This window comes from Dendropsophus ebraccatus, chromosome 3 (genome assembly GCF_027789765.1).
Source record: "Dendropsophus ebraccatus isolate aDenEbr1 chromosome 3, aDenEbr1.pat, whole genome shotgun sequence".
NCBI lineage: Eukaryota > Metazoa > Chordata > Amphibia > Anura > Hylidae > Dendropsophus > Dendropsophus ebraccatus.
The window spans coordinates 14,525,300-14,553,060 of NC_091456.1; the positions used below are offsets into that span (position 1 = coordinate 14,525,300).

At 44.1% G+C, this 27,761-nt stretch overlaps 1 protein-coding gene across 2 annotated transcripts in view; it reads left to right on the forward strand.

Moving 5' to 3' along the window:
• Positions 1-2,970: 2,970 nt before the first annotated feature.
• GLT1D1 (glycosyltransferase 1 domain containing 1) overlaps positions 2,971-27,761 on the forward strand; it is a 92,025-nt gene continuing 67,234 nt past the window's right edge. For both annotated transcript variants that reach the window (XR_011362262.1, XM_069964022.1), the window contains exons 1-3: positions 2,971-3,247; positions 18,272-18,420; positions 19,929-20,034. Coding sequence is in view for 1 of the 2 variants with exons in the window: in XM_069964022.1 (XP_069820123.1) it covers positions 3,180-3,247; positions 18,272-18,420; positions 19,929-20,034 (323 nt within the window). In the remaining variant the exon portion in view is untranslated. The remainder of the gene's footprint in view (positions 3,248-18,271; positions 18,421-19,928; positions 20,035-27,761) is intronic.

The window sequence follows — 27,761 nt, forward strand, 5'->3', positions numbered from 1 at the left end:
GAGTGATTCACCATCTCTGACTGCCCAGAAACAGGTGTTGCACTGACTTATTTGATTGTGCAGAAGTGTGCATTGAAATTAGGGCTGTGTTCACACATGTCAGAGTGCCATTGCAGTACTGCAGCGTATTCACGAAAATGATGCAGTAACATAAGTAAATGATACTAAACGGCAGAGAGGATCAGAGCCTTATTGTGGGGCTCAACTTCAAAGATAACAGATGCTTGATTATAATATGCGCATGGGAATAAAAATAAAATAAAAAATAAAAAAGTTCTTTACTTTATTCCAATCTCAGCGTTACAGGTAGAGAATACAGCGTGCTGTGTGGTGTTACAGGTAGAGAATACAGCGTGCTGTGTGTTGTTACAGGTAGAGAATACAGCGTGCTGTGTGGTGTTACAGGTAGAGAATACAGCGTGCTGTGTGTTGTTACAGGTAGAGAATACAGCGTGCTGTGTGGTGTTACAGGTAGAGAATACAGTGTACTGTATGGTGTTACAGGTAGAAAATACAGTGTACTGTGTGGTGTTACAGGTAGAGAATACAGTGTGCTGTGTGGTGTTACAGGTAGAGAATACAGTGTGCTGTGTGGTGTTACAGGTAGAGAATACAGTGTGCTGTGTGGTGTTACAGGTAGAGAATACAGCGCGCTGTGTGGTGTTACAGGTAGAGAATACAGTGTGCTGTGTGGTGTTACAGGTAGAGAATACAGTGTACTGTGTGGTGTTACAGGTAGAGAATACAGCATGCTGTGTGGTGTTACAGGTAGAGAATACAGTGTGCTGTGTGTTGTTACAGGTAGAGAATACAGCGTGCTGTGTGGTGTTACAGGTAGAGAATACAGCGTGCTGTGTGTTGTTACAGGTAGAGAATACAGCGTGCTGTGTGGTGTTACAGGTAGAGAATACAGTGCTGTGTGGTGTTATAGGTAGAGAATACAGCGTGCTGTGTGGTGTTACAGGTAGAGACTACAGCGTGCTGTGTGGTGTTACAGATAGAGAATACAGCGTGCTGTGTGGTGTTACAGGTAGAGAATACAGCGTGCTGTGTGGTGTTACAGGTAAAGAATACAGTGTGCTGTGTGGTGTTACAGGTAGAGAATACAGTGCTGTGCGGTGTTACAGGTAGAGAATACAGCGTGCTGTGTGTTGTTACAGGTAGAGAATACAGCGTGCTGTGTGGTGTTACAGGTAGAGAATACAATGCTGTGTGGTGTTACAGGTAGAGAATACAGTGTGCTGTGTGGTGTTACAGGTAGAGAATACAGTGTGCTGTGTGGTGTTACAGGTAGAGAATAAAGCGTGCTGTGTGGTGTTACAGGTAGAGAATACAGCGTGCTGTGTGGTGTTACAGGTAGAGAATACAGCGTGCTGTGTGGTGTTACAGGTAGAGAATAAAGCGTGCTGTGTGGTGTTACAGGTAGAGAATACAGCGTGCTGTGTGGTGTTACAGGTAGAGAATACAGTGTGCTGTGTGGTGTTACAGATAGAGAATACAGGGTGCTGTGTGGTGTTACAGGTGGAGAATACAGTGTGCTGTGTGGTGTTACAGGTAGAGAATACAGTGCTGTGTGGTGTTACAGATAGAGAATACAGTGCTGTGTGGTGTTACAGATAGAGAATACAGTGCTGTGTGGTGTTACAGGTAGAGAATACAGTGCTGTGTGGTGTTACAGGTAGAGAATACAGCGTGCTGTGTGGTGTTACTGGTAGAGAATACAGTGTACTGTGTGGTGTTACAGGTCGAGAATACAGTGTACTGTGTGGTGTTACAGGTAGAGAATACAGTGTGCTGTGTGGTGTTACAGGTAGAGAATACAGCGTGCTGTGTGGTGTTACAGATAGAGAATACAGCGTGCTGTGTGGTGTTACAGGTAGAGAATACAGTGTGCTGTCTCCATATATATATATATATATATATATATATATATATATATACAGGGCTATGGTAGATTACCTATATAAGGTATCAGCAGGCTGTCTCCATATATATATATATATATATATATATATATATATATATATACAGGGCTATGGTAGATTACATATATACGGTATCAGCAGGCTGTCTCCATAGATATATATATATATATATATATATATATACAGGGCTATGGTAGATTACATATATACGGTATCAGCAGGCTGTCTCCATATATATATACAGGGCTATGGTAGATTACATATATACGGTATCAGCAGGCTGTCTCCATAGATATATATATATATATATATATATATACAGGGCTATGGTAGATTACATATATAAGGTATCAGCAGGCTGTCTCCATAGATATATATATATATATATATATATATATATATATATATATATATACAGGGCTATGGTAGATTACATATATACGGTATCAGCAGGCTGTCTCCATATATATATACAGGGCTATGGTAGATTACATATATACGGTATCAGCAGGCTGTCTCCATAGATATATATATATATATATATATATATACAGGGCTACGGTAGATTACATATATAAGGTATCAGCAGGCTGTCTCCATAGATATATATATATATATATATATATATATATATATACAGGGCTATGGTAGATTACATATATAAGGTATCAGCAGACTGTCTCTATAGATATATATATATATACAGGGCTATGGTAGATTACATATATAAGGTATCAGCAGGCTGTCTCCATAGATATATATATATACAGGGCTATGGTAGATTACATATATACGGTATCAGCAGGCTGTCTCCATAGATATATATATATACAGGGCTATGGTAGATTACATATATAAGGTATCAGCAGGCTGTCTCCATAGATATATACAGGGCTATGGCGGCTCCTATACAGTCGGGCTCCGGGCAGGTGGAGCTGTCACACCCGCCGCTGTACACACAGGAGCAGATCCACCACATTCCTATATATCTGTATACACACAGACCCCTCGGGCCTACATCACACATAGGAACCTCGGCGCCCGAGCGCTGTTTCTGGGGGCGCACATTTCAGGGAAGGACTGTATACATCTCTATGGACAACGTGTAATCAGGCGGCAGGTGATCGCCGGGTAGCCCGCACTCCTCCCCTGGGTGTGGGTCATGTAAGGGTCACAGATCCGGGTGAGCGACAGCTGCGAGACACCGGAGATAGGAGCGGCGGGCGGCCCCGGGGGGTGTGTGAGCTGTCAGCCATGAGGATCCTCCTGATAGCCTGCCTGAGAGCCAGCACCGGCAACTGCACCACCGCCGACCGCATCCGGTGAGTGACAGCTGAGGGGGAAGATGGGGGGAGTAGTCTATGGCTGATCATTACAATGGGGAAGATGGGGGGAGTAGTCTATAGCTAATCATTACAATGGGGAAGATAGGGGGAGTAGTCTATAGCTAATCATCAGAGTGAGGGGAGATAGGAGTAGTAGTCTATGGCTGATCATTACAATGGAGAAGATAGGGGTAGTAGTCTATGACTGATCATTACAATGGAGAAGATGGGGGGAGTAGTCTATAGCTGATCATTACAATGGGGAAGATGGGGGTAGTAGTCTATAGCTGATCATTACAATGGAGAAGATAGGCGTAGTAGTCTATAGCTGATCATTACAATGGAGAAGATAGGGGTAGTAGTCTATAGCTGATCATTACAATGGAGAAGATAGGGGTAGTAGTCTATAGCTGATCATTACAATGGAGAAGATAGGGGTAGTAGTCTATAGCTGATCATTACAATGGAGAAGATAGGGGTAGTAGTCTATAGCTGATCATTACAATGGAGAAGATAGGGGTAGTAGTCTATAGCTGATCATTACAATGGAGAAGATAGGGGTAGTAGTCTATGGCTGATCATTACAATGGAGAAGATAGGGGTAGTAGTCTATAGCTGATCGTTAGAATGAGGAAGATAGGGGTAGTAGTCCATGACGTATTATTATGCTGTGTTTACATGGAACGATTATCGTCCGAATTTTCGCAATAACGACCGCATTTGAGTGATCGTTCTGTGTAAACACAGCGAACGATCAAGCGACGAGCGAGAAATCCTTCATTTTGATCTTTTAACAAGTTCTCAAATCGTTATTCGCTGTTGGCAAAAAATTTGCAGATCGCTTGGTGTAAACAGTCTTTCAAAGATTCACCCTATGTGTGAGATGGGCTTAAGCGATGTTAAAAACCATCAGTATAACGTTTTTTCTTATGAATTTTCTAACGATTTTTCTAAGGATTTATTCATCTAAACGCTGAATAACCAGCAGCACAAGTGAGTTATCATGGGTGACTTCCACTGCACCCGCACTCAGTACAGAGGGTATCAGGAAAGTACAGACAGATATAGGAAAGGTACCATGTATCTACCTTATCTAAAAGCTATCTAACAGTGTCAGCAGTTTGGAGCATGAATTGCAGCTGACAGATTCCTTTTAACCCCTAGACGTCATAAGACGGACCGGTACGTCCTGTGTTATAAAGCGCAATCCGGAGCGGAGATTGGGGCCGGCTGCAATTAGTAGCCGGGTCCTCACCATTAATGGCAGGCTGCAGCATGACATTAACCCCTTAAATGCCGCAATTGTGGCGTTTAACCCCTAGACGACCCTGGACGTAACCTTACTTCCTGGGTGTTTCTCCCGCTATGAAGCGTGCTCCGGAGCGGAGCGTGCTTCATAGCAGGTGAGACCTCACCGGTAATGACACGCTGCAGCGATCGCGCTGCCGCGTGTCATTAACCCCTTAAACGCCGCGATCGTTTAAGGCGTTACTGCGGGGGTCCCAATCGTTGAAACAGACTGCCGGAGGTCTCTTACCTGCCTCCGTGCGGTCCGAACGGCGATCTGCTACACTGAGCCTGCACAGGCAGGCTCAATGAGCAGATCGCCGATAACACTGATCAATGCTATGCCTATGGCATAGCAATGATCAGTGTACAAATCAAAAGTACTGTATGTAGCAGTCCCCCAAAGGGACTTCAAAAGTGTAAAAAAAAAAAAAATTCAAATCACTATTACACTACCCCAAAGCCCCTCCCCCAATAAAAGTCTAAATCACCCCCCTATCCCATTATATAAATAAAACATATAAAAATAAATAAATAGATAAACATATAATATACCGTAGCGTGCGTAATTGTCCGATCTATTAAAATATAACAAACGTCATTGTGATCGGTTAGCGGCGTACACGAAAAGAGGGGAAAATGCGCAGATTACCGATTTTATGTTACATTATATATTAAAAAAAATCAATAAAAAGTGATCAAAACGTCCGATCTTCACAAATATGGTATTAATAAAAACTAGAGATCATGGCGGAAAAAATGACACCCCATACAGCCCCGTAGGTGAAAAAATAAAACCATTATAAGCGTCACAATAGTCCCATTTTATTAATATTTAATTGCCAAAAAAAAGGATTTCATTAAAAAATACATATATAACATTAGAGAATCTGTGTAACCTGCATGTGGTTGTGTTCGGACTGACCTATAGAATAATAGTATCATGTCGCTGTTACCATATAGTGCATTACGTAGACACAGGAACCCCCCAAACGTTACCATATTGCATTCTTATTTACGATTTCACCTATTTATATCTTTATAAATAATATATTTGGAATTCCATCATACATGTTATGGTAAAATGAAAGACGCCATTACAAAGTACAACTATTCCTGTAACAAATAAGCCCTTACATGGCCCTGTAGATAGAAAACTGAGAGTGCTAGAGCTCTTAGAAGGGGAGGAAGGGAAAACGAAAACACTAAGATCAAAATTTGCGCGGTCCACCGGGTCATTTTGGGCCTGGTCCTCAAAGGGTTAAAGTGTAACTGTCATATTTTTTTTTATTGCAGAAATCAGTAGTATAAGCGATTTTAAGAAACTCTGTAATAGGTTTTATCAGCCAAAAAAGCCTCCTTCTGTACTCAAGAAGCAATTTCCCAGCCTCCCCCCCCCCGACTTCTTATCTGTGCATTATCAGGCAAACACGTCTTCATTACAGAGAAGCCAGTGAAGACGGGTTCTGCTCTCTCCATTGTAAGCCTATGAAGGGAGGAGGGGCCGAGGGAGATGAGGGAGCAGGAAGAGGTGACATGAAGGTCAGCTGTTTGTAGACTCTCTGGGCATCTAAAACGCTAAATTCAGGTGTCAGAAAGGTCAGTGCTTATCTATGAACTTACTGAGAGAAGATTGCAGGGTGTTGTGCTTTGCAGGACTGCTCCGTGCTCACTCACTCCTAACAGCCCCTCCCCTCTCCATAGCCATATAATGGAGACAGAAATCCTGCTTCATCTGCAGTGAGGGGGGAGGCTGGGAGATTGCTTTTTCAGTCCAGAAGGAAACTCTTTTGGTTTATAAAACCTTTTACAGAGTTTCTTAAAATCGCTTGAACTGTTGATATTTAATGTTTTCAAAAAAATGGCCCTGAAATGACAGTTACACTTTAAGTGTAAGTGACAGGGGCAGCCCCTGTCACTTACCGATCGTGACCCCCGCAATCCCGATCGTTTTACCGCACTGCTGGAGGTCTCTCACCTGCCACCGTGCGGTCCGATGTAATGAGCAGAACGCCTATTACACTGGATAATGCTATGCCTATGGCATAGCATTGTACAGTGTATGCAATCTAATGATTACAGGTAAAAGTCTCCCAAGGGGACTTAAAATGTGTAAAAAAAAAAAAAAAAAAGTCAAAATGTTTTTAAAAATACCCCAAAGCCCATCCCCCAATAAAAGTTAAAATCACCTCCCTTTCCCATTATATAAATAAAACATATAAAAATAAATAAAAATGCAGCAGAGAGCACTGTATCTGACTGGAAAGAAGACACCACTTCCTACAGGACATACAGCAGCTTATAAGTACTGGAAGGTTGGAGATTATTATATACAAGTAATTGTATAACTTTCTGACATCAGTTGATTTGAAAAATCCGGAGTCCCACTTTAGCAGTACTGAGCAGGTATTAGAGACCTTTAGAACTTCACCTAGAGTTAGACTTCTGGCCTTACTCTACCAAAGAAATATACAAGTTAACATGACGGTGCTGGTGCTGGTGTGGAAATGTATATTATAAGCCGTTAAAAACCATGAAAACCGCAATTCAGACAATGTTTCTCCATGTAGAGAATGTATGTGGCCGAAACCACTGTCCCCCGCGCTCCCCAAGATGGGGCGTCTTCAGGTTTAGAGCCTAGGGCAGCAGCAGCTGGTAATACGGCCCTGCTTGTAATAACTCTACATTACTTCCTTATGCCCTGTAGTTATGGGTTGCTTCTCCTTCTCCTTCTCAGTGAATGTTTGTGTAACTGGTTTGGTGATCCACGTCAGCACTGGCCTGTGTGCGCCCAGTAACTTCCCCTTTTATATATAGTTGTATGTAGCTCTGGGCAGAAGCCGTCCTTGTGTTACTGTGTGTACTAGAGAAATGAGGCTCCATATCTTATTATGTAGCAGAGCTGAGACTCCTCTGGTAGAGACACTGCCTGTATACCCTCCTTTGTAGCCACTTTTCCAGTATTGCTTAAAGATGGGGGGCCCCGAATAAGAAGGCTCCCTAAGGGTATTTTCTGGTATCATAGAATTGTATTAAATAAAACTGTCACCCAAAGACATAAACCTTACTAATATAGTGTTATCACTAATAGTCCTGGCATCTGAAAGAGTTAACAGCAGAAGCTACTGGAGGTCAGTAGTTAAGCAGATAACACATGCAGATAAGATATGACTGTACCTGCTGTTAACCCTTTCTGGGCTGCAGCGGGATCAGGTCAGAAACAAAAGGAGAGCTTGGTGCTGGGGCACTGAAGAGTCAGCCGCACGTCTAATGTGACGGAGAGTGAAACGTTACAACTCTTACAGCCCTATTCCACCGGACGATTATCGTTCGCATAATCGTTAACGATCTCAAACGACCGATATTGCGAAAGACCTGAAAACGTTCAGTCATTTCCATGGAACGATAATCGTTACTTATGATCGTAATTGCGATCGTTTTTCTTCGCTATTTCTTCGCTATTGCGTTTGTATCTATTGCGAACGACCGAACGACGTCTTACTCAATGAGAACGTTTTGCAAACGAGCAACGATAAAAATAGGTCCAGGTCTTATAAAGCGATCAACGATTTCTCGTTCGGTCGTTAATCGTTAACTGCATTTCAACCGAACGATTATCGTTTAGATTAGAACGATTTAACGATAATCTGAACGATAATCGTCCGGTGAAATAGGGCCCTAAGGGTACTATTACACGGAACGATAATCGGCCCTATCCGGCCGATTATCGTTCCCTGTAATAAAGACCACGATCAGCCGATGATCGTTGTCATTGACTGATTATTGATATAGGTTCTGACCTATAATCGTCGGGTGCCGACCGCACACCGCTACGTGTAATAGCAGTGCGCGGCTGACGATATGCAAAGAGGAATACATACCTATCTAGGTTGCTGGGCTCCTCTTCCTCTGTGCTTCTCCCCGGGTCCCGCGCGCTGCAGCTTCAGAGCGGCCTGTCTCAGCTAGCAGGCTGCTCAGCCAATCACAGGCCGGCTTAGTGGCTTGTCAGCTGAGACAGGCTGCTCTGAAGCTGGAGTGTGCGGACCCAGGGAGAAGCAAAGAGGAAGAGGAGCCCAGCAGCATGGATAAGTAATGTATACAGTTTAAACAAGGGCTGCAAGGACATCGGTAACAATGTCCATGCAGCCCTTGTTAAACGATTATCGGGCTGTGTAATAGGCCCAGTAAACAAGCGCCGATCTAGCAGATCGGCGCTCGTTTACAGATATTATCGGGCCCCCATCGTTAATTGTTTGAATTTAAACGATAATCGTTCTGTGTAATTGCAGGCAACGATCGAAAAATCTTTGTATGTTGTTGTTTTAGATCTGAACCTAAAATTGTTTATCATTCTCTGTAATTCCACATTTGTTGACTAATCGTTCAGTGTAATTGCACATTGCTCAGTGTTTCGCTGGGATCAGAAGGAATAAACAACCATAGTAATGATGGCAATAACGATCGTAACTAATTATCGTTCTCTGTAATATGGTGAGCGATTTTAGGTTACCGATAAACAATTTAATTTGCGATCATTTATTGTTAGTCGTTAATCGTTAAAAATCAGGACCCAGGACTCTAAGGGCCGTTTTACACCGGACAATTATTGATAAAAAAAATCAATTGATCGGATTTGAACGATAATCGTTATGTGTAATAGCAGGCAACGATTAAACGACCAACGAGAAATCGTTGATGGTTTGATAGAATCTGGACCTATTTTCATCGTTAATTGTTCACAAATCGTTCGAACATCGTTCGGTGTAATAATGTTGCTCATTCGTTCCCTAGTCTATCAGCTAGGAAAGAACAACCGCAATCAACGATCATCGTCCTGTGTAATGAGAGATTTATCTGACAGATTTTTGAAGCCAAAGCCAGGAACAGACTATAAACAGGGTGCAGATTATAAAGAAAAGACTGAGATTCCCTGTATTTTCAAGTCCATTCCTGACTTTGGCTTCTAAAATTGGTCAGATAAATCTGCCTGTGTAAACGCACCATTATAGGGTGAACAATTAAGATCGTTTGAGATTGTTTATCGTTAATCGCCGAAAAATTGTCCTATGTAATACCACCCTAAGTAGTAAAACTAGTAGTAGGTGGTACATGGGTGGTGGGGGGGGGGGGGGGTTATAAATGTGGTCGAAGACAAACTATATACATTTCAGGCACCTGATAAGATGTATGTGAAAGTACGATCAATGTGGATAAAGGCACAAAGTATAGGGGACAACTAGTAGTAAAGTAGTCTGTCAGCTGGAGCCTGGTAACTTTCTAAACTCCCTCCAAGGGAATCACAAAATTATTATAAGACACTGTCCTAAATTCGGGGAACATGGTCATAGCCAATATGGCATCCAAGTACACGGACAATAGATGGACAGTTCATCCATATATCTGAGAGAGTGCCTGGGCTGGGACCACACCTCCAGCATCTATTGTCAAGCAGGTTTATATTGTACAGACAATCTGGGCTCAGTACCACATAGTTAATAGTTTGAAGGGATTTTCTTAAAGTGTCATCTCTGTCGTTGTTTTTTTTTTTTTTTTTTTTTTAGTACAGATGATTTTAAGAAGCTTTGTAATTTGGTCTATTCAGCAAATATGTCATTATCTGCTTTTAAAAAGACTTTCCCCAGGTCCTCCCCCCCCCCCTCTCATTCACTGCTCATTATCAGGAAATCTCGACTCTTTTACATCATTTGGGCCATGTCTGTTCTATGGAGAGGGGAGGGAGATTAGTCACCAGCAGAGAGCAGAGAACAAAGGATTACACAGCGGGAGCAGTGTGAAAGTCTCTTTTCAGAGGAGATAGCTCGGTGATGTAGCTCTAAATTAACTCTTTGTTGTCCTGTTTTAGTGTCTCATCTCCCTCCACCCCTCCCCTCTCCATAGAGAACCATGAAAACAGAGGGGAGAGCTTCAAACTGCTTTTTCATGATAAAACGGAAATTACTTACGGTAATGATGTTTCCCGGAGTACATGACAGCACCAACCAGAGAGAGGGACCCCGCCTCCCCAGGGACAGGAACCTGAAGAGATAAAAGAGCAGGCCCTCCTCTTCCTCCTCAGTGAATTTCCGAGACCAAAGAGAGCCTGAATTATTAGTTACAACAACCTCTTATAACCGTACCCCTATCACCAATTCCGACATTAACACCCTGTGAACACCCTAGTGCCAACAGAAGCCGAACAGAAAAGAAAAGAAAAGAAAAGGGTGGGTTATACCATGGTGCTGTCATGTACTCCGGGAAACATCATTACCGTAAGTAATTTCCGTTTTCCCCCTCGACATGACAGCACCAACCAGAGAGAATACCAGAGATGGAATTTTAGGGAGGGACCACCGCTTGTAACACCTTTCTCCCAAAAGCAAGCTCCGAGGCAGAAGAAAGATCTAACCGATAGTGACGAAAAAAAGTGTGTGGTGACGACCATACTGCCGCCTTGCAAATTTGATCTAGCGAGGCGTCTCCCCTTTCGGCCCAGGAGGTGGCCACTGCCCGAGTAGAGTGGGCCTTTACAGAGAGAGGAGGAGACAGACCAGAAGACGAGTAACACATACATATAGCCTGCCTAATCCACCTAGCTAGGGTTCCCCTAGACACCTTATCACCCTTATTAGGACCCGCAAACTGTATAAACAGGGAATTTGTCTTTCTAAACTGCTTTGTTATTTCTAAGTACTTAATCACTGTCCTCCTTACAACCAGCAAGTGAAATTCTTTTTCCCTATCATTCCTGGGATTATCACAGAAGGATGGGAGGACTATTTCTTGTGTTTGGTGGAAATTAGAGACTACCTTCGGTAAAAAAGAGGGGTCTGGTTTAAAGATAATTCTATCTGAAAGTATTCTTGTGTAAGGTTCTGAACTAGACAGGTGGACTATCTCACAAACCCTTCTGGCTGAAGTAATTGCCACAAGCAAGGCTGTTTTCCACGTTAAAATCTTAAGGGAAGCTTTCGTCAATGGCTCGAAGGGCCCTTTAATTAAGGCATTTAGGACCACATTTAGGTCCCATGGAGGAGTTTTATTCACTACCCTGGGACATATTTTTACTAAAGCTCTAAAAAAACGCATAATCCAAGGATGTCTGGCTAGCTGTTGATCATACAATGCCCCTAGCGCAGACACCTGTACTTTCAGGGTTGCTGGTTTTAACCCCTTCTCCAACCCTTTCTGTAAGAAATCAAGAATCTTCGCTATATTTGGACTACTAAAATCTAACTGTCTTGTTCCCACAAAATTAAAGAAAGTTTTCCAGATTCTGAAATAAATCTTGCAGGTAATCGGCTTTCTGCTCAGCTGCAAGGTAGAAATTACCGAATCTGATAACCCCTTGCTCTTAAGAATCATCCTCTCAAGAGCCAAGCCGTCAAGTGTAGATGTTGTGCTTGTGGATGCAGAATCGGGCCCTGAGATAGTAGGTCTGGTAGTTCTGGCAGCACCCACGGATCCGCAATTGACAAATCTCTGAGGGCTGAGAACCAGGCCCTGCGCGGCCAAAACGGGGCGATCAGAATGACTCTCGCTTGATCCTGTCTGATTTTCCTTAACACCCTTGGGAGAATGGCTATTGGCGGGAAGGCATACGCTAGATCCCACCCCCATGTCTGTGACAGGGCGTCCACCGCCATCGGCTTGTCCATGGGGGACAGTGAGTAGAACCGATCTATCTGCCGATTCTCCCTGGTTGCAAATAAATCCACCTCCGGACTTCCCCACAGACGCACAATCTTTTGGAAGATTTGTCGGCTCAACTTCCATTCTCCCTGTTTTAAACGATTTCTGCTTAAGTAGTCCGCCCTTATGTTTTGCGATCCCTTTAGATGGACAGCCGAGAGGCTTAGGAGATTTATTTCTGCAAAGGCAAAAATTTTATAAGACAGATTCAATAAACTCTTACTTCTTGTGGTACCCTGCCTGTTTATTATGGCAGCCGCTGTGGAGTTGTCTGTAAGCACATTAATATTTGAGTTCTTAATATACTCCTCTGACCTCTTAAGAGCCTCACTGATTGCTGCCAACTCTCTAAAATTTGATGATCTTTCCTCAAAGGAACTATCCCATGATCCTTGAAAATCCAAACTACCTAAGTGGGCTCCCCAACCTGAGGGGCTGGCATCTGTAGTGATGACTAAAGGACATTTCCTGACCCAGGATAACCCCACTGAAAGATGCTCTGTCTTCAACCACCAGGATAAACTTTTCACAACCTCCTTTGTCAACACTATGGATCTATCTAGCCCTCCCGGGGATCCGTCCCAAAGATCTAGGAGGTATGTCTGAAGGGGCCTGGAGTGTGTCTGTGCCCATGGGACTGCCGGAATAGCTGCCGTAAATAACCCCAGCAAGGACATACCCCTTCTGATTGTGAGCCTGGGATTTCTTACTGCCAGCGACACTGTGGATTGTATTTTCTGGATCTTTTCTTCTGGCAGAAAAGACCTTTGAACAGAAGAATCTAAAACGATCCCCAGAAACTTTTTCCTTTGCGCTGGAGACAAAAAAGATTTTTCATAATTTACAATCCATCCCAGCCTACCTAGGATGGCTAAAGTTCTATCTACTAGTGACTGTAATAACTCTGCTGATTCAGCCACCAACAAAAAATCGTCTAAATAAGGGATGAACAGACCTGGCCCTTCCCTGACATGCGCTGCCATCTCTGCCACGATTTTGGTGAACACCCTGGGTGCTATCGCTATGCCGAAGGGAAGAGCCTGGAACTGAAGGTGAAACAAAGAACCATTTATACATATAGCAATACGTAGGTACTTCTGAAATTGTGAGTGTATAGGGACATGCAAGTAGGCATCCTTTAAGTCAATAGATGCCATAAAACAATCTTTGCTAAGTAAATTAACCGTAGACTTGACCGTCTCCATCTTAAATTTTTGGTATCTTAGATACTTATTTAATGGTTTTAAATTAATGATAACTCTATAGGAGCCATCCGGTTTCTGGATCAAAAAAAGGCTAGAGTAGAAGCCATGACACCTTTCAGCCTCTGGCACTGGTACCAGGACATTTTTATTTATCAAAGAAATAACTTCCCCCTCTAAGGTCTTCTGACCTATTTCTCCCATGTGACTTCTTGTCACCAAAAACCGGGTAGGGGGTAATGATACAAAATCAAAACTAACTCCTTCTCTAATATAACTGAGAACCCAACTGCTACCGCAGATCTTTTCCCATTCACTAAAAAAAAACTTCAATCTGCCTCCTACTTGCTCTGAATTATTGGCCGGCTGGCTTCTTCCCCATGTCCGATTTCTGGTTGAAGAGGTATCCCCTAGCTCTGGATGCCCCTCTTCCTCTTGATCTATCTGCAGCTCGACCCCGGAAGTTTCCCCTTCCTTGTACCCGAAAGGACTGGAACCTTCCTGGTTGATAAGTAGAGGGAAAACCTTTCTTTTTGTCCCCTGCTTTTTCTAATAAATCTTCTAGCACCGAACCAAATAATGTATTTCCCTCACAGGGAATGTTACATAATTTTGTCTTGGCCACAGCATCTCCGGCCCAATTCTTTAACCATATGGCCCTCCTGGCTGAATTGGATAGGGCTGCGGATCTTGCGGAAAACCGCAAGGCATCCGCAGACGCATCCGCTAAAAAGGATGCTGATTTTTTTTAGCCTGGGCAGGGATGCTAACAGATTTTCTCTAGACTCGCCAGACTGCAGCCCTTCCTCCATCTGTGCCAACCATAATAACATAGCCCTAGCTACACAAGTGCTTGCTACACTCGGCTTAAAGGACTCTGTTGTGGCTTCCCAAGCTCTCTTTAAGAACCCCTCCGCTTTTTTGTCCATTGGGTCCTTCAAGGTGCCCAGATCTTCAAACGGGAGAGTTCCCTTTGAGACCTTGGCAATGGCCACATCTATTTTTGGGGGATGGACCCACCCTGGATTTTCTGAGTCGTTAAAAGGGTATTTCCTTTTTACCGCTCTGGGCACAAACCCCTTTCTATCAGGCTTGGACCATTCCCTCTTAATAAGGGCTGATATGCTTCTGTGGACTGGAAAGACTACTTTCTTTTTCTCCTCTAGCCCCCCAAACATGATATCTTGGATTGACTTAGGCGCTACTTGTTCCTCCAGCTGCATAGTAGCTCGGACCTCTTTAACTAAAAAGTCCACATCCTCTAAGGGGCACAATGGCTTCCCTCCAGCATCTTCCTCTGGCACATTAGCTTCCTCTATTTCAGAGGTATTATTTTCTGCCCCATCCGTCTCCTGATCGGAATAACCCGCACCTGCATGCGAGGGGCCCCCAGCCTCCACAACCAGAGGGGCTGCCACAGGTGGGACTACTTTTAGAGAGTTCTGGATTTCCGTTTTAATCAACTCCCTAAAAATAGGAAAAACACAAAAAACGCCTTAGCTATGTGCTGACTTTTCACCAGCAATATACTGGGCAACAACAGAGGAATCACTCACTTCATGGATGCTAGCAAGGTAGACATATTAGGGACTTCTGCTGACACCATCTTGCTCACACAGGAGTCACATGTAGGACGATCCAAATCAGCCGGTAACCTGACTTTACAGATCCTACATTCTTTCTTAGTAGATTTTGAGGACCTCTTAACCTCCTCTTCCTAAGAAAACACCATATTGTCAGCTCCCTGAGAGATTTTTTGTCTTACCTCCGAGTGACCCTCAGCCCCCTGGTACCCTGGGTTTTTCTGCCGTCCGCTCCGATTCCTTTCTTTCACTCATCGCTGCGTCTCGTGACCGGCCTTCTCACCCCCAACTGCCTGCGCCACACTCTCGCCTTTATGACACCACGAGCGCTCCTCACTGAAGAGCCTCCGGCATCCGGCGCTCTTCCGGCGTGTGACGCGGCTTCCGGAACTTCCAGACGCGTCACCGCGCGTCACTTCCGGAAGTTCCGACACTAGGCCTCAATCCTCCGGACCCTCCGGCGCGCCACAGCGCTTCCCCGGAGCTCCGATACCGTCCGGCCTGACTGGGAACTGATCCCGATGTCTCCTCAGTCTCCGGGGTGAGTAGGACTTAGGCCGAACTACGGCCTCTAGAGCATCCCCCTCAGCTTACAGCCCCAGGGAATAGAGGGAGCTCCGGTCTCCTACTCCTTCAGGCTTCCCGCAGGGACAGGAAACCACTGAGGAGGAAGAGGAGGGCCTGCTCTTTTATCTCTTCAGGTTCCTGTCCCTGGGGAGGCGGGGTCCCTCTCTCTGGTTGGTGCTGTCATGTCGAGGGGGAAAAATGCATTTTTCAGCTAATAAACCCAATTACAAAGTTTCTTAAAAACACCTGTACTATTGACTTCTGAAAATAAATAAATAAATGACAGTAACATTTTAAGCATTCCCACATCTTAAAAAGTCATGTGAGTAGTGTAATATCCTCATCATCTTGTCAGGCTGTGAGAACCTCCTCTCCCACACTAATAGATAGCCAGTTGTGAGTGAGACCTAAAGCCGTTTGCATCAAACAGAAACCTATTTACCATGCGGGGATGTAACAACCATAAGGTGTACAGGGATGGCCTTTGTACCCTGTTAGGACTGACCTTCTTAGCTTTGCACAAATTTGCTATAATAGAGTTTCTTCCTAAGGCTAGGTTCACACTGCGTTTTCAGCAGGGTGGATTTGATTTAAATCACTAGTCAGTAAGGCTTGATTTCAATCAAAGTTTCTACCTAAACTAGTTCTTGCTGTTTTAACATGCAAGTAGATGAAGATTTTTAGAATCACTTTTTTATATTACTTTTTTCTCCCCAGTTTAATGGGTTAATCATTCATATTTGGACACCACTTTTCTGTTGTACTTGGGAAGGAGAAAAATAATCCTGACATAATAACAATTTAAATAGATTTATTCAACTGAAACAATAACAACATTACAGCATAAGTTATTTGCTTAAACAAACATCCATGTTTGTTAACTAATTTGTGCAGATCTATTCCACTCCAAACAATCAGAAACATATTGTCTAACTTCTTGGACTTGGCACTGAAGGGGTTGATTCTGTATTCATAGGTTTGTAGAACAATAGGATTAAAGGGGTGCTCCGGCGGGGGGGGGGCACTTTTTTGGGGGGACCGGGGAGGAGGTGGCTGAAATAAAAGACGTCCACTTACCTCCCCAGTTCCAGTGGTGGGTCCCGCATCACGGCGCTCCGGTCCCCGGCCGCTTCCGGGTGTCTGACGCGGCCCCGAGACGTGACGTCTCAGGTCCGCTCAGCCACTCAGTGAAGGAGGCGGGATCCATTTGAAGTCCGCTCGGATCCCGCCTCCTTCACTGAGTGGCTGAGCGGACCTGAGACGTCACGTCTCGGGCCCGCGTCAGACACCCGGAAGCGGCTGGGAACCGGGGACCGGAGCGCCGTGATGCGGGACCCGCCGCTGGAACCGGGGAGGTAAGTAGACGTCTTTTATTTCAGCCACCTCCTCCCCGGTCCCCCCAAAAAAGTGCCCCCACGCTGGAGCACCTCTTTAAGGTCTATTTCTCAACTCTGTTCATGTTGTAACATTTTTGCTGTGAAGAAGAGGCTGGGACCTCTGCGGAGTCAAATTCAGTTTTGAGAACTGCGTAAGTAAAGCGAGCGTCTGTGATAATATAGGAGAGAAACTGCCCACTAATCCTACAGAAATCTCTGGAAGAGCATGGCATTGTGAAGGTTACACATATACAGCCTTTATTCTACTGAGTTAAACAACTCAGCTTTATCTTATGGTGGAAGAACCTTTGGATGGTAAAATATTTTCCTCAAAAAGCAGTTTATTGTAAAAAATCCGATTTAAATAAAAAAAAATTGATTTAAATCTAAAAAATCCGATTTAAAGGGGTAGTGCGGCGGTAAACAATTATTCACAGAATAACACACATTACAAAGTTATACAACTTTGTAATGTATGTTATGTCTGTGAATGGCCCCCTTCCCCGTGTCCCACCACCCCCACCCGTGTACCCGGAAGTGTGGTGCGCTATACATACCTGTCACGTGCCGACTCCTCTGCGATGTCGTCTTCGGACGGCCCGGCCGAATCCCTCCGAGCGTCCTGAGTGCCAGACGCCCTCTTCAGCGTCATCAGATGCTCAGCCGCGATTGGCTGAGCACAGTTTGGCTCAGCCAATCGCGGCTGAGCAGCTGATGACGCGGCAGAGGGCGGCCGGCACTCAGGACGCTCGGAGGGATTCGGCCGGGCCGTCCGAAGACGACATCGCAGACTGAAGATCGGAGACGAGTCGGCCCGTGACAGGTATGTATAGCGCACCACACTTCCGGGTACACGGGTGGGGGTGGTGGGACACGGGGAAGGGGGCCATTCACAGACATAACATACATTACAAAGTTGTATAACTTTGTAATGTGTGTTATTCTGTGAATAATTGTTTACCGCCGCACTACCCCTTTAAATAAAAGAAAATCCGACTTTTATTTTTTTTATTTTTATTTTTTTAAAACATTGATTTTTATCCACCCTGGTTTTCAGCACCCATTTAACGGAACAGGTTTTTGCAAAAAACTGATTGCAAAAAACGGATGCATTTGTGTGCATCCGTTTTTGATCCTTTTTTCCGTTGACTTCCATTATAAAAAAAACTGATCAAAACGGATGCGTTTTTTTTACGCACAATAAAGTACTGTTGACACTACTTTTTGGACTGTTAAAAAAAAACGGATCCGTTACACGGATGCTGAAAATGCCGTGTGAACCTAGCCAAATAGTTTTTCTTGCTTTGTAATATTCAGGAGCCATGTTGAAGCAGCGGGACATGAGTGCGAGCTCCGAGACGCAGACGGAGTGCAGAGCCCATTGGAGGTAGCAAAACTGATCGCTCAGAGGAGATTCGAGGCAGGACTGGCCATCCACCTGTACAAAGCCGGAAGATTTCTACTTGGTAACAATTTTATTTATTTTTCGACCTAAAAAAGGGAGTGTCATGTAAATATAACGGCTCAGTTGCCCCTAGCAACCAATCAGACTTCACCTTTCATTGAATCTGGAATCTGATTGGTTGCTAGGGGCAACTGGGCCAGTTTCACTTTACACCATGTTTGATAAATCTCCCCCATAATGTTTGGCACATTTGGTGGGAAAAAAAAATGATGTGGGGAAATATTAATGTGTTTAGTGTTCTCCCCCACCCACCTTGTTCCAGGGGGGGGGGGTTGAGAATAAAAAATGAAAAAAAAACCTGGACTGCTACTTTAATGCTTCTTTAAAAGTGTGAACAAGCCCTTAGTTTCTGTAGTACGCAAAAAATCCTGAAGACTGATACAAATGTCGCCTGTAGAACTGTGAATAGAATGCAGGAAGAAGGGTCAGCTGACAAACTAGGGCAGGAATGTGACATAGACGCATTGTTGTTAGCGCATATGATAGGGACAGGCTTATATATATTTTTTTAAAGTGTACCTGTTGTGGAACGTTTTTTAAAGAAATCAACAGGGCTTGTGATTGCCAGCAGTTTTGCTATATACTCTCTTTATTTATTTATTTTTATTTATATTTTATGTTTTCTATGTTAAAGGGGTTATCCAGTGCTACAAAAACATGGCCACTTTTCCCCCTACTGTTGTCTCCAGTTCAGGTGCAGTTTGCAATTAAGCTCCATTTACTTTAATGGAACTAAGTTTCAAAACCCCACCCAAACTGGAGACAACAGTAGGGGGAAAGTGGCCATGTTTTTGTAGCACTGGATAACCCCTTTAAAATCAACGTTATACTGTGCTTCATGTCTTTTCTCTGCTCAAGAAAAAAAACAGACCAAACACAGGAAGTCCCAGTCCTTTGCGCGGTCACACAAGAAAAGTTGTCTGTACATCATGCAGGTTGTATATCACCTGAGGGCAATTGCCTTAGGCTAATTCTATTATCAGCTCTGCAGCTTGCCAGGAGACAATGCTCTTTGTTATGCAACAACTCAGTCAGTATGATGTCACTGTGTGGTTACAGAGGTTTTGGTGCTGTGTGACAGGAGAGCTTACCATACAGTGCAAGTACCCCCAGGATTCTCTGCTACTGAATGTGGACACACAACAGCTGTACACAGCCGCAGTGAAGGCTTATCCCACTCTATGCACGCTTAGTCACTCTCTCTTTTTTCTTTTCTTTTTTTTTAACAGAGAAAAGATCAAATATCGGCTTAGAGGGAGCATGGAGCACAGTTTGACAGGAAGGGAGACAACTAGTGGCCATATGTATAATGTTGATTTAAACATAGAAAACTTAAAAACAATATAATAATAATAATTTTATATGTGAGCATATGAATAAGTTCTTCTATTTATGTGCCCACCTCTATAGGACACTGCAGCCTCGTGTATCGATCACATAAATTATACCGAGTGCCACAATAACTCTAAGAGTTGACTAACGTCTTCTCGGTTTTCTTCCTCCTTTCAGGTAGCAGAATACCGTTTGGGGTCATCTTCGGTGGGACGGATATAAACGAAGATGTGAAGAATGAGGAAAAGCACAGGGTGATGGGCAATGTGCTTGACAGTGCCAGGTATAGTAGCAGAGTTTCAGCTTACTCATCACGGACGTCGTCCAGAATCAATGACGAGCCTGAGGTTTGTTTTTTTTACATCAGGATGTGGGTTGCGAAGGGTTAATTCCCCATGACACATGAAATGTCTGATCAGGTCACAGCTTCCTCTTATTCAGTGAACCGCATATTCTTCCTCATTAAAAAAAAAAAATCATTTCCACTTCTCTTTTTTTTTTTTTTTTTTTTTTTATTTCAGGATATGGTGACCATTCACTTTAATAAATCATCTGTAGAGATGAGCGAACTTTTCAAAACTTAAGTTCGGCAGGTTCACCAAACTTTAACGTAAAGTTTGGGTTTGTCTGAGCCAATTCTTGGTTCAAATTTTTTTCTCATCTATACTCACCTATCCATGCTTCCCTGGTGTTCTTCTTGTCTGTTGTCCCCCACAGCCACCCAAATCCTATTAAGCCAATCACTGACAGACTGAGACAGAACAGTGCCGTGGCCAGTAATTGGCTGAGCAGGATGTCACTCCTTTCTCGAGTGACAGCCTGCTCAGCCAGTCACTGGCTGCCGCGCTGTCCTGTATCAGTCTGTCAGTGATTAACTGAACCTGCTGGAGGAGGCTGAGGACACCGAAAGAGGGCAGCTGCCATCTTTCTGAACCTGTTCCTAACTTTGCTAAACGTTACTGAATCATACTGTTGTCTGTTATCATGTTGTAAAACAAAGCTATACTTACTTGTATCTAGGTCCAGTCTCCTAAAGCTTTTTAGTCTTGTGCTGGTCAAAAAAAAGAGACTAAGTTCAGGAAGTCCAGGTCATCTGTGCTCACAGAGAAGGCAGTCATGTGATTGGTGGACACATTGAGCTGTGACTCTCTGTACTTTAAATCCAAGATTTGTCCTGGGGTCCGTTCGGCAGGTGATGCAGTTATTGTCCTAAAAAAACAACTTTTAAACTTGCAGCCCTGTGTCTAACGGCCGGGGATTAGAGTATCTGTGCCCTAACTTTACACCAGCCTCCGTCCCTCCTCCCCACCCTCTTCATCATTAGGAATGCCACTGGAACATTTACACCTGTCTGAACATTTCACAGGTGCCTTAACGATCCGGCCCATGTTCAGTATTCACACAGCTGATGAATAGTAGGAAATCTGCCTGGAGCATTCCTAATGATGAGGAGGGTGGGGAGGAGGGACAGAGAGAGGGTGGGCCAGTCTAATGCAGACACTCTAGGCCACGCCAATCTGACACAGGGCTGCAAGTTTAAAAGTTGTTTTTTTGGACAATAACTGCATCACCTGACGAACGGACCCCAGGACAGATCTTGGATTGAAAGTGATTGAAAGTCGCTTTAAAGTGATACTGTCCCCCCCCCCCCCCCCCCCCCCCTCCCTTACTCCATGTGCAGCTCTCAGCACCATCCACAAGCTTAGTTGCTGCACTATATATAACACACACACATTCTACCTGCATAAAATTTTCTGCTTCTCTTTATGCTCTAAGGGTGCCTTCACACACACCGGATCCACAGCGGATTTCACGCTGCCGATTCGCAGAGAAATCCGCTGCGGATCCAGTGTTAGTGTATCCCTATGAGAATACATACTCGCAGCGGGATGTCAATTCCGCTGCGAGTATGTAAGTTAACCCCCCGGCGGCCAGAGCATACATCACCTCCTCCCCGCTCTGGCTTGCTTCGGTGGTTCTCGGCAGGACGTTCTGCTCAGCCAATCAGTGGCTGCAGCGGGGCAATACACTGATTTGCTGAGCGGGACGTGCAGACGATAAAGCAAGCCAGAGGGGGGGGGGGTTACTTACATACTGCAGCGGGTTGTCATTCCCGCTGCGAGTATGTATTCTCATAGGGATACATTGACACTGGATCTGCAGCGGATTTCGCTGCGAATCCGCAGTGTGAAATGACCTGTGGATCCAGTGTGTGTGAAGGCACCCTGAAAGTGTCACTGTGTTTGTTTTTTTGCAGAAATCAATAGTACGCAATTTTAAGAAACTTTGTAATTGGGTTTATTAGGCAAATATGCAATTATCTGCATTCAAAAAGACTTTCCCCAGGTCCCCCCGCTCCCTCCTCTCTCTCATTCACTGCTCATTATCAGGAAATCTCGACTCTTTTACATCAGTCAGGCCCTGTGTAACCTATGGGGAGGGGGGAGATTAGTCGCCAGCAGAGAACAAAGGATTACACAGTAGGAGCTGTGTGAAAGCTGGTACTCACTGACTTTAGAGGAGATAGCCGGTGATGTCGCTGTAAATTAACTCTTTGTTGTCCTGTTTTGGTGCCTCATCTCCCTCTACCCCTCCTCTCTCCAAGAGAGAACGATGAAGACGGGGGAGAGCTTCAAACTGCTTTTTCATGCTAAAAATGCATTTTTCGGCTAATAAAACCAATTACAAAGTTTCTTAAAATCGCCTGTACTATTGATTTCTGCAAAACAAAAAAAATGTAAACGACAGTGACACTTTAAATCAGTTCATTTCATCGGTGGACAGTGTCACCTAGGCGGAGCTTCATGTCAGTTGGGCCCAACTGCTGTGAAGCCCCGCCTAGATGACCCTGTCCACCGATGAAAAGAAGCAAGAGTAAAGGGAGTGGCAGTATCACTTTATTTTTAGATTATATTTTGTGGATTATATCCTGTAAAAATAGGAGGTGAAATCTGCAGCCGGGTTACATGTGTGTGAACATCTCTTTAGTATACATTGTCAGGATGTGTGCATATGAAGAACTTCCATACGGGGAAGGGGGGGAGGCTTTGATAGACTAAGAAAACACTGCTGGTCATGAAGGGGTTAATGCATTATATTTTCATTCCTTTCAGTAGTATATAGTATCTATGAGGCTATATCTATTAGGCCGGCCATTTATACCACGTTTGATACACGTCTTCAGTGAGTGTAATGATGTTCTGCAGCAGCACAGATAGAGAATTGTATAGTACAGCTGTCAGTCCATGGATGAGTAGTCTGCAGAAGTAAGAGGGGACGTTCTGCAGTAAGAGGGGACGTTCTGCAGTAAGAGGGGACGTGGATGGAGCACTTACTCATCTCTGTATTACCGGCAGCTTCTCAGAATTTCGTGTTGACGCAAATAACATAAGGAGATGATGGAAGTGTCAGTGGAAACTTTTCCTATACGATGAATACAGTAAAAGGGTAAAGATGTGGAGATACTTTTATGTGCATTCCCCCTTAATACCAATAAAAATCTAACTCGTGTTCTCCCTACAATAATGCCCTAAAAATACAGCTGGACCCCCGCAAAAAGAATGTTAAAGGGGTACTCCGGTAATTTTTATTTTAAATCAACTAGTGTCAGAAAGGTATAGTTTTCAAAGACTTATCAGCTGCTGTATGTCCTGCAGGAAGTGGTGTATTCTCTTCAGTCTGACACAGTGCTTCCTGCTGCCACCTCTGTCCATGTCAGGAACTGTCCAGAGCAGTAGCAAATCCTAATAGAAAACCTCTCCTGCTCTGGACAGTTTCTAACATGGACAGAGGTGGCAGCGGAGAGCACGGTGTCAGACTGGAAAGAATACACCATTTCCTGCAGGACATACAGCAGCTGATAAGTACTGGAAAATGAAAGCTTTTTAAATAGATGTAAATTACAAATCTGTACAACTTTCTGACACCAGTTGATTTAAAATAAAGGGGTAGTCCGGTGATTGATTTATTTAATAAAAGGGGTAAAAAAAAAAGACCATATTCAGATGAAGATCAGAAGCAACATGCAAACATACTACTTTACTACTTGGCCTCCGTGTGTCTACCAGTAGCGGGAATTTTAAAGTATTTTCATTACACAGCAGGGGCCTATACAATATGGGAAATGCTGCATGGGGCAAAGGGGTGTATACCTATGGGGGATGCTGTGCAGGAGGGCTATTCTATATGGGGGATGCTGTGCAGGAGGGCTATTCTATATGGGGGATGCTGTGCAGGAGGGCTATTCTATATGGGGGATGCTGTGTAGGAGGGCTATTCTATATGGGGGATGCTGTGCAGGAGGGCTATTCTATATGGGGGATGCTGTGTAGGAGGGCTATTCTATATGGGGGATGCTGTGCAGGAGGGCTATTCTATATGGGGGATGCTGTGCAGGAGGGCTATTCTATATGGGGGATGCTGTGCAGGAGGGCTATTCTATATGGGGGATGCTGTGCAGGAGGGCTATTCTATATGGGGGATGCTGTAGAGGGGGCAATACTTTATGGAGGATGCTGTGCAGGAGGGGCTATACTATATGGGGGATGCTGTGCAGGAGGGCTATTCTATATGGGGGATGCTGTGCAGGAGGGCTATTCTATATGGGGGATGCTGTGCAGGAGGGCTATTCTATATGGGGGATGCTGTGCAGGAGGGCTATTCTATATGGGGGATGCTGTGCAGGAGGGCTATTCTATATGGGGGAGGCTGTAGAGGGGGCAATACTTTATGGAGGATGCTGTGCAGGAGGGGCTATACTATATGGGGGATGCTGTGCAGGAGGGCTATTCTATATGGGGGATGCTGTGCAGGAGGGCTATTCTATATGGGGGATGCTGTGCAGGAGGGCTATTCTATATGGGGGATGCTGTGCAGGAGGGCTATTCTATATGGGGGATGCTGTGCAGGAGGGCTATTCTATATGGGGGAGGCTGTAGAGGGGGCAATACTTTATGGAGGATGCTGTGCAGGAGGGGCTATACTATATGGGGGATGCTGTGCAGGAGGGCTATACTATATGGGGGATGCTGTTGAAGGAAGCTATACTATATGGGGAATGTTGTGCAGGAGTGGCTATAGCTATACTATATGGGGATGATATAGAGGGCAGCTATACTATATGGGGGATGCTGTAGAGGGGAGCTATACTATATGGGGGGTTGTATACTGGGTGGGGGATGCAGTAAGGGGCTAAACTATGCTGGAGATGCTGCAGAGGCGTCCTATACCATATGGAGGCACAGAGGGGCTTTATTACTATATGGGGGCACAGATGTGCTGGACCAAACAAACTAAGATGTTTCAGATGTGGAAGATTCTGGACAGAAGAGTTATGGCTTGGGCCGGATGGAAAGAAAAAGAAAAGTGAACAAGTCTGATCAAAGAAGACATCACCTGTACATAACTGGATAAAAGTCCAAAAGCGCAACATATCAACTACTACTTAAAGTCTTTCAAGTATGCCAGAAGGGGCCTATTTACTATATGGGGCACTTGGAGGGCTGCTGTTCTACTGTCACCACATGACTTGCTCCACAAAGAGGCCTGCTGAGCCTCTGTCACCCAAGGGCCCACAAAAACCCGGAGTTTGCCCTGAAAGAGTAGTAGATGCTTGGAACAAACTTCCAGAAGAAGGTTTGGTTTTGAGATGAAAGGGCTACGCCCTTCTCACAAGATGGGGACCTCTCCCCCTCCAACTGCAAAGTATATTTCTGTGATTGATGGGGCTTTTTTTATGGCTTTGATGGTTTGATGCTATGCAGGGAAACCTTAAAGGGGGTCCAGAACTAAACCAGCACTGCAGCCCTTTCAATCCCAGGATTTTCCCAATGGAAGTAAATCCTATCAAGATGTTTGAACTAGTAAAACAACGATTCTGTGTCTGATATTATTCTGGAAAGAATCTGTGTAGTAAGAGTGAGTTGTAATAAAGAGGTAGTGAGAACATGAAAGTGATACTGGGAGCAGGCTATACGAGGAGCTCGGATTTCACATAAATCTCTTGGTTGTATGAGGAATTGAAACTGATCTAACGTAAAAGGGGAGACCCCTCTCCTTGTCTGAAGTGAGAAAATGGTATGGAAAGTCTGAAATGTGTTAACATGTTCCCTGCTGGTAGATTTTTTACTTAAAGAGTACCAATCTGATTAAATAGAAAAAAAAAAAAAGTCTAACTTTAAAGCGTAACTGTCATTTCAGTGTCCTTTTTCTGAAAACAATAAATATCTATGATACAAGCGATTTTAAGAAACTCTAATAGGTTTTATTTCCCAAAAGAATTTCCTTCTGTACTAAAAAAGCTGTTTTCCTAGCTCCAGAAGAAGCAGGATTTCTGTGTCCATTATGCTCTATGGAGAGGGGAGGGGCTGAGAGAAGTGAGTGAGCGAGCATGGAGCAGTCCTGCACAGCACAACACCCTGCAATCTTCTCTCAGCAAGTTCCTAGATAAGCACTGACCTTTCTGACCCCTGAATCCAGCCTTTTAGGTGCCCAGACAGTCTACAAACAGCTGACCTTCATGTCTCTTCTCCCTGCTCACTCATGTCCCTTGCCCCCTCCCCCTTCCATAGGATATAATGGACCCAGCAGAACCCGTCTTCACTGGCTTCTCTGTAATGAAGACGGATTTGCCTGATAATGCACAGATAAGAAGTAAGAGACTTTTTTGCCTAATAAAACCTATTATAGAGTATTTTTTTTAATCGTTTATACTACTGATTTTTGCAAAAAGAAAAAAAAAATGACAGTTACGCTTTAAGTCAAAAGTTGTAACAGGCGGGGGTCCAGATGCTAAGACCACCACCAGTACCTAAACCAGACCATCATTAATGCTCATCTGGGCACTGCTGCTTTTTTGTTTCAGGTATCCTGGGAATCTCAGCACCCGGATACCCCAATTCTTCTATGATACAATTACTTTTTGATTTTTTTTCATACTTAAAGGGATAGTTCACCAAAATATGTTTTCTCTTAAATCAGCTAGTGCCAGAAATCTGTAATTTACTTTTATTAAAAAATGTAAAGTCTTCCAGTATTCATCTGTTGCTGTATGTCCTGCAGGAAGTGGTATTCTTTCCAGTCTGGAGAGCAAAGGTGGGTTTTTATAGGGATTTGCTGCTGCTCTGGACAGTTCCTGACATGGACAGAGGTGGCAGCAGAGAGCACTGTGTCAGGCTGGAGAGAATACACCACTTCCTGCAGGACGTACAGCACATGATAAGTTCTGAAAGACTAGAGATTTTTTTTTTAATAGAAATAAATTACCATACAAATTTGGCACTAGTTGATCTGAAATAAAAATTTTTTGGGGGTGGACATCCCCTGTAACCCCTAGACGACCTAGAACGTACCAGTACGCCTTGGGTACCTGTCTCCAGATGACCCTGGGCGTAACGGCACGTCCTGTGTTATGAAGCAGGCTCCGTTCCGGAGCTCGCTTCATAGGAGGTGGGGGCCAGCTGCAATCAGTAGGGATTGTGGCGTGTAAGTGACAGGGGCAGTCCCCTGGCACTTACTGATCGGGACCCCCGCAGTGTGACTGCAGGGGTCCTGATCGCTGTGTCGGACCGCTTTAGGTCTCTCACCTTCCTCCGTGCGGTCCAATCAGCGATCTGCTCATTGAGTCTGCCACAGGCAGGCTCAATGAGCAGAACACCTATTACACTGATCAATGCTATGTCTATGGCATAGCAATGATCAGCGTATGCAATCTAATGATCGCATGTAAAAGTCCCCCAGGGGGACTTTAACTTTTTTTTTTTAAACACTTAAAATGTTTTTTGCAATACCCCAAAGCCCCTTCCCCTATAAAAGTTAAAATCACCCCCCCCCCTTTCCAATAATATAAATAAAATGTATAAAAAATAAAAAAAACATATTATATACTGTAGCGTGCATAATTGTCCGATCTATTAAAATATAACAATCATTCCAAATTTATAAAAAGTGATCAAAACATCTGATTTACACAAATATGGTATTAATAAAAAGTAGAGATCATGGCGCAAAAAA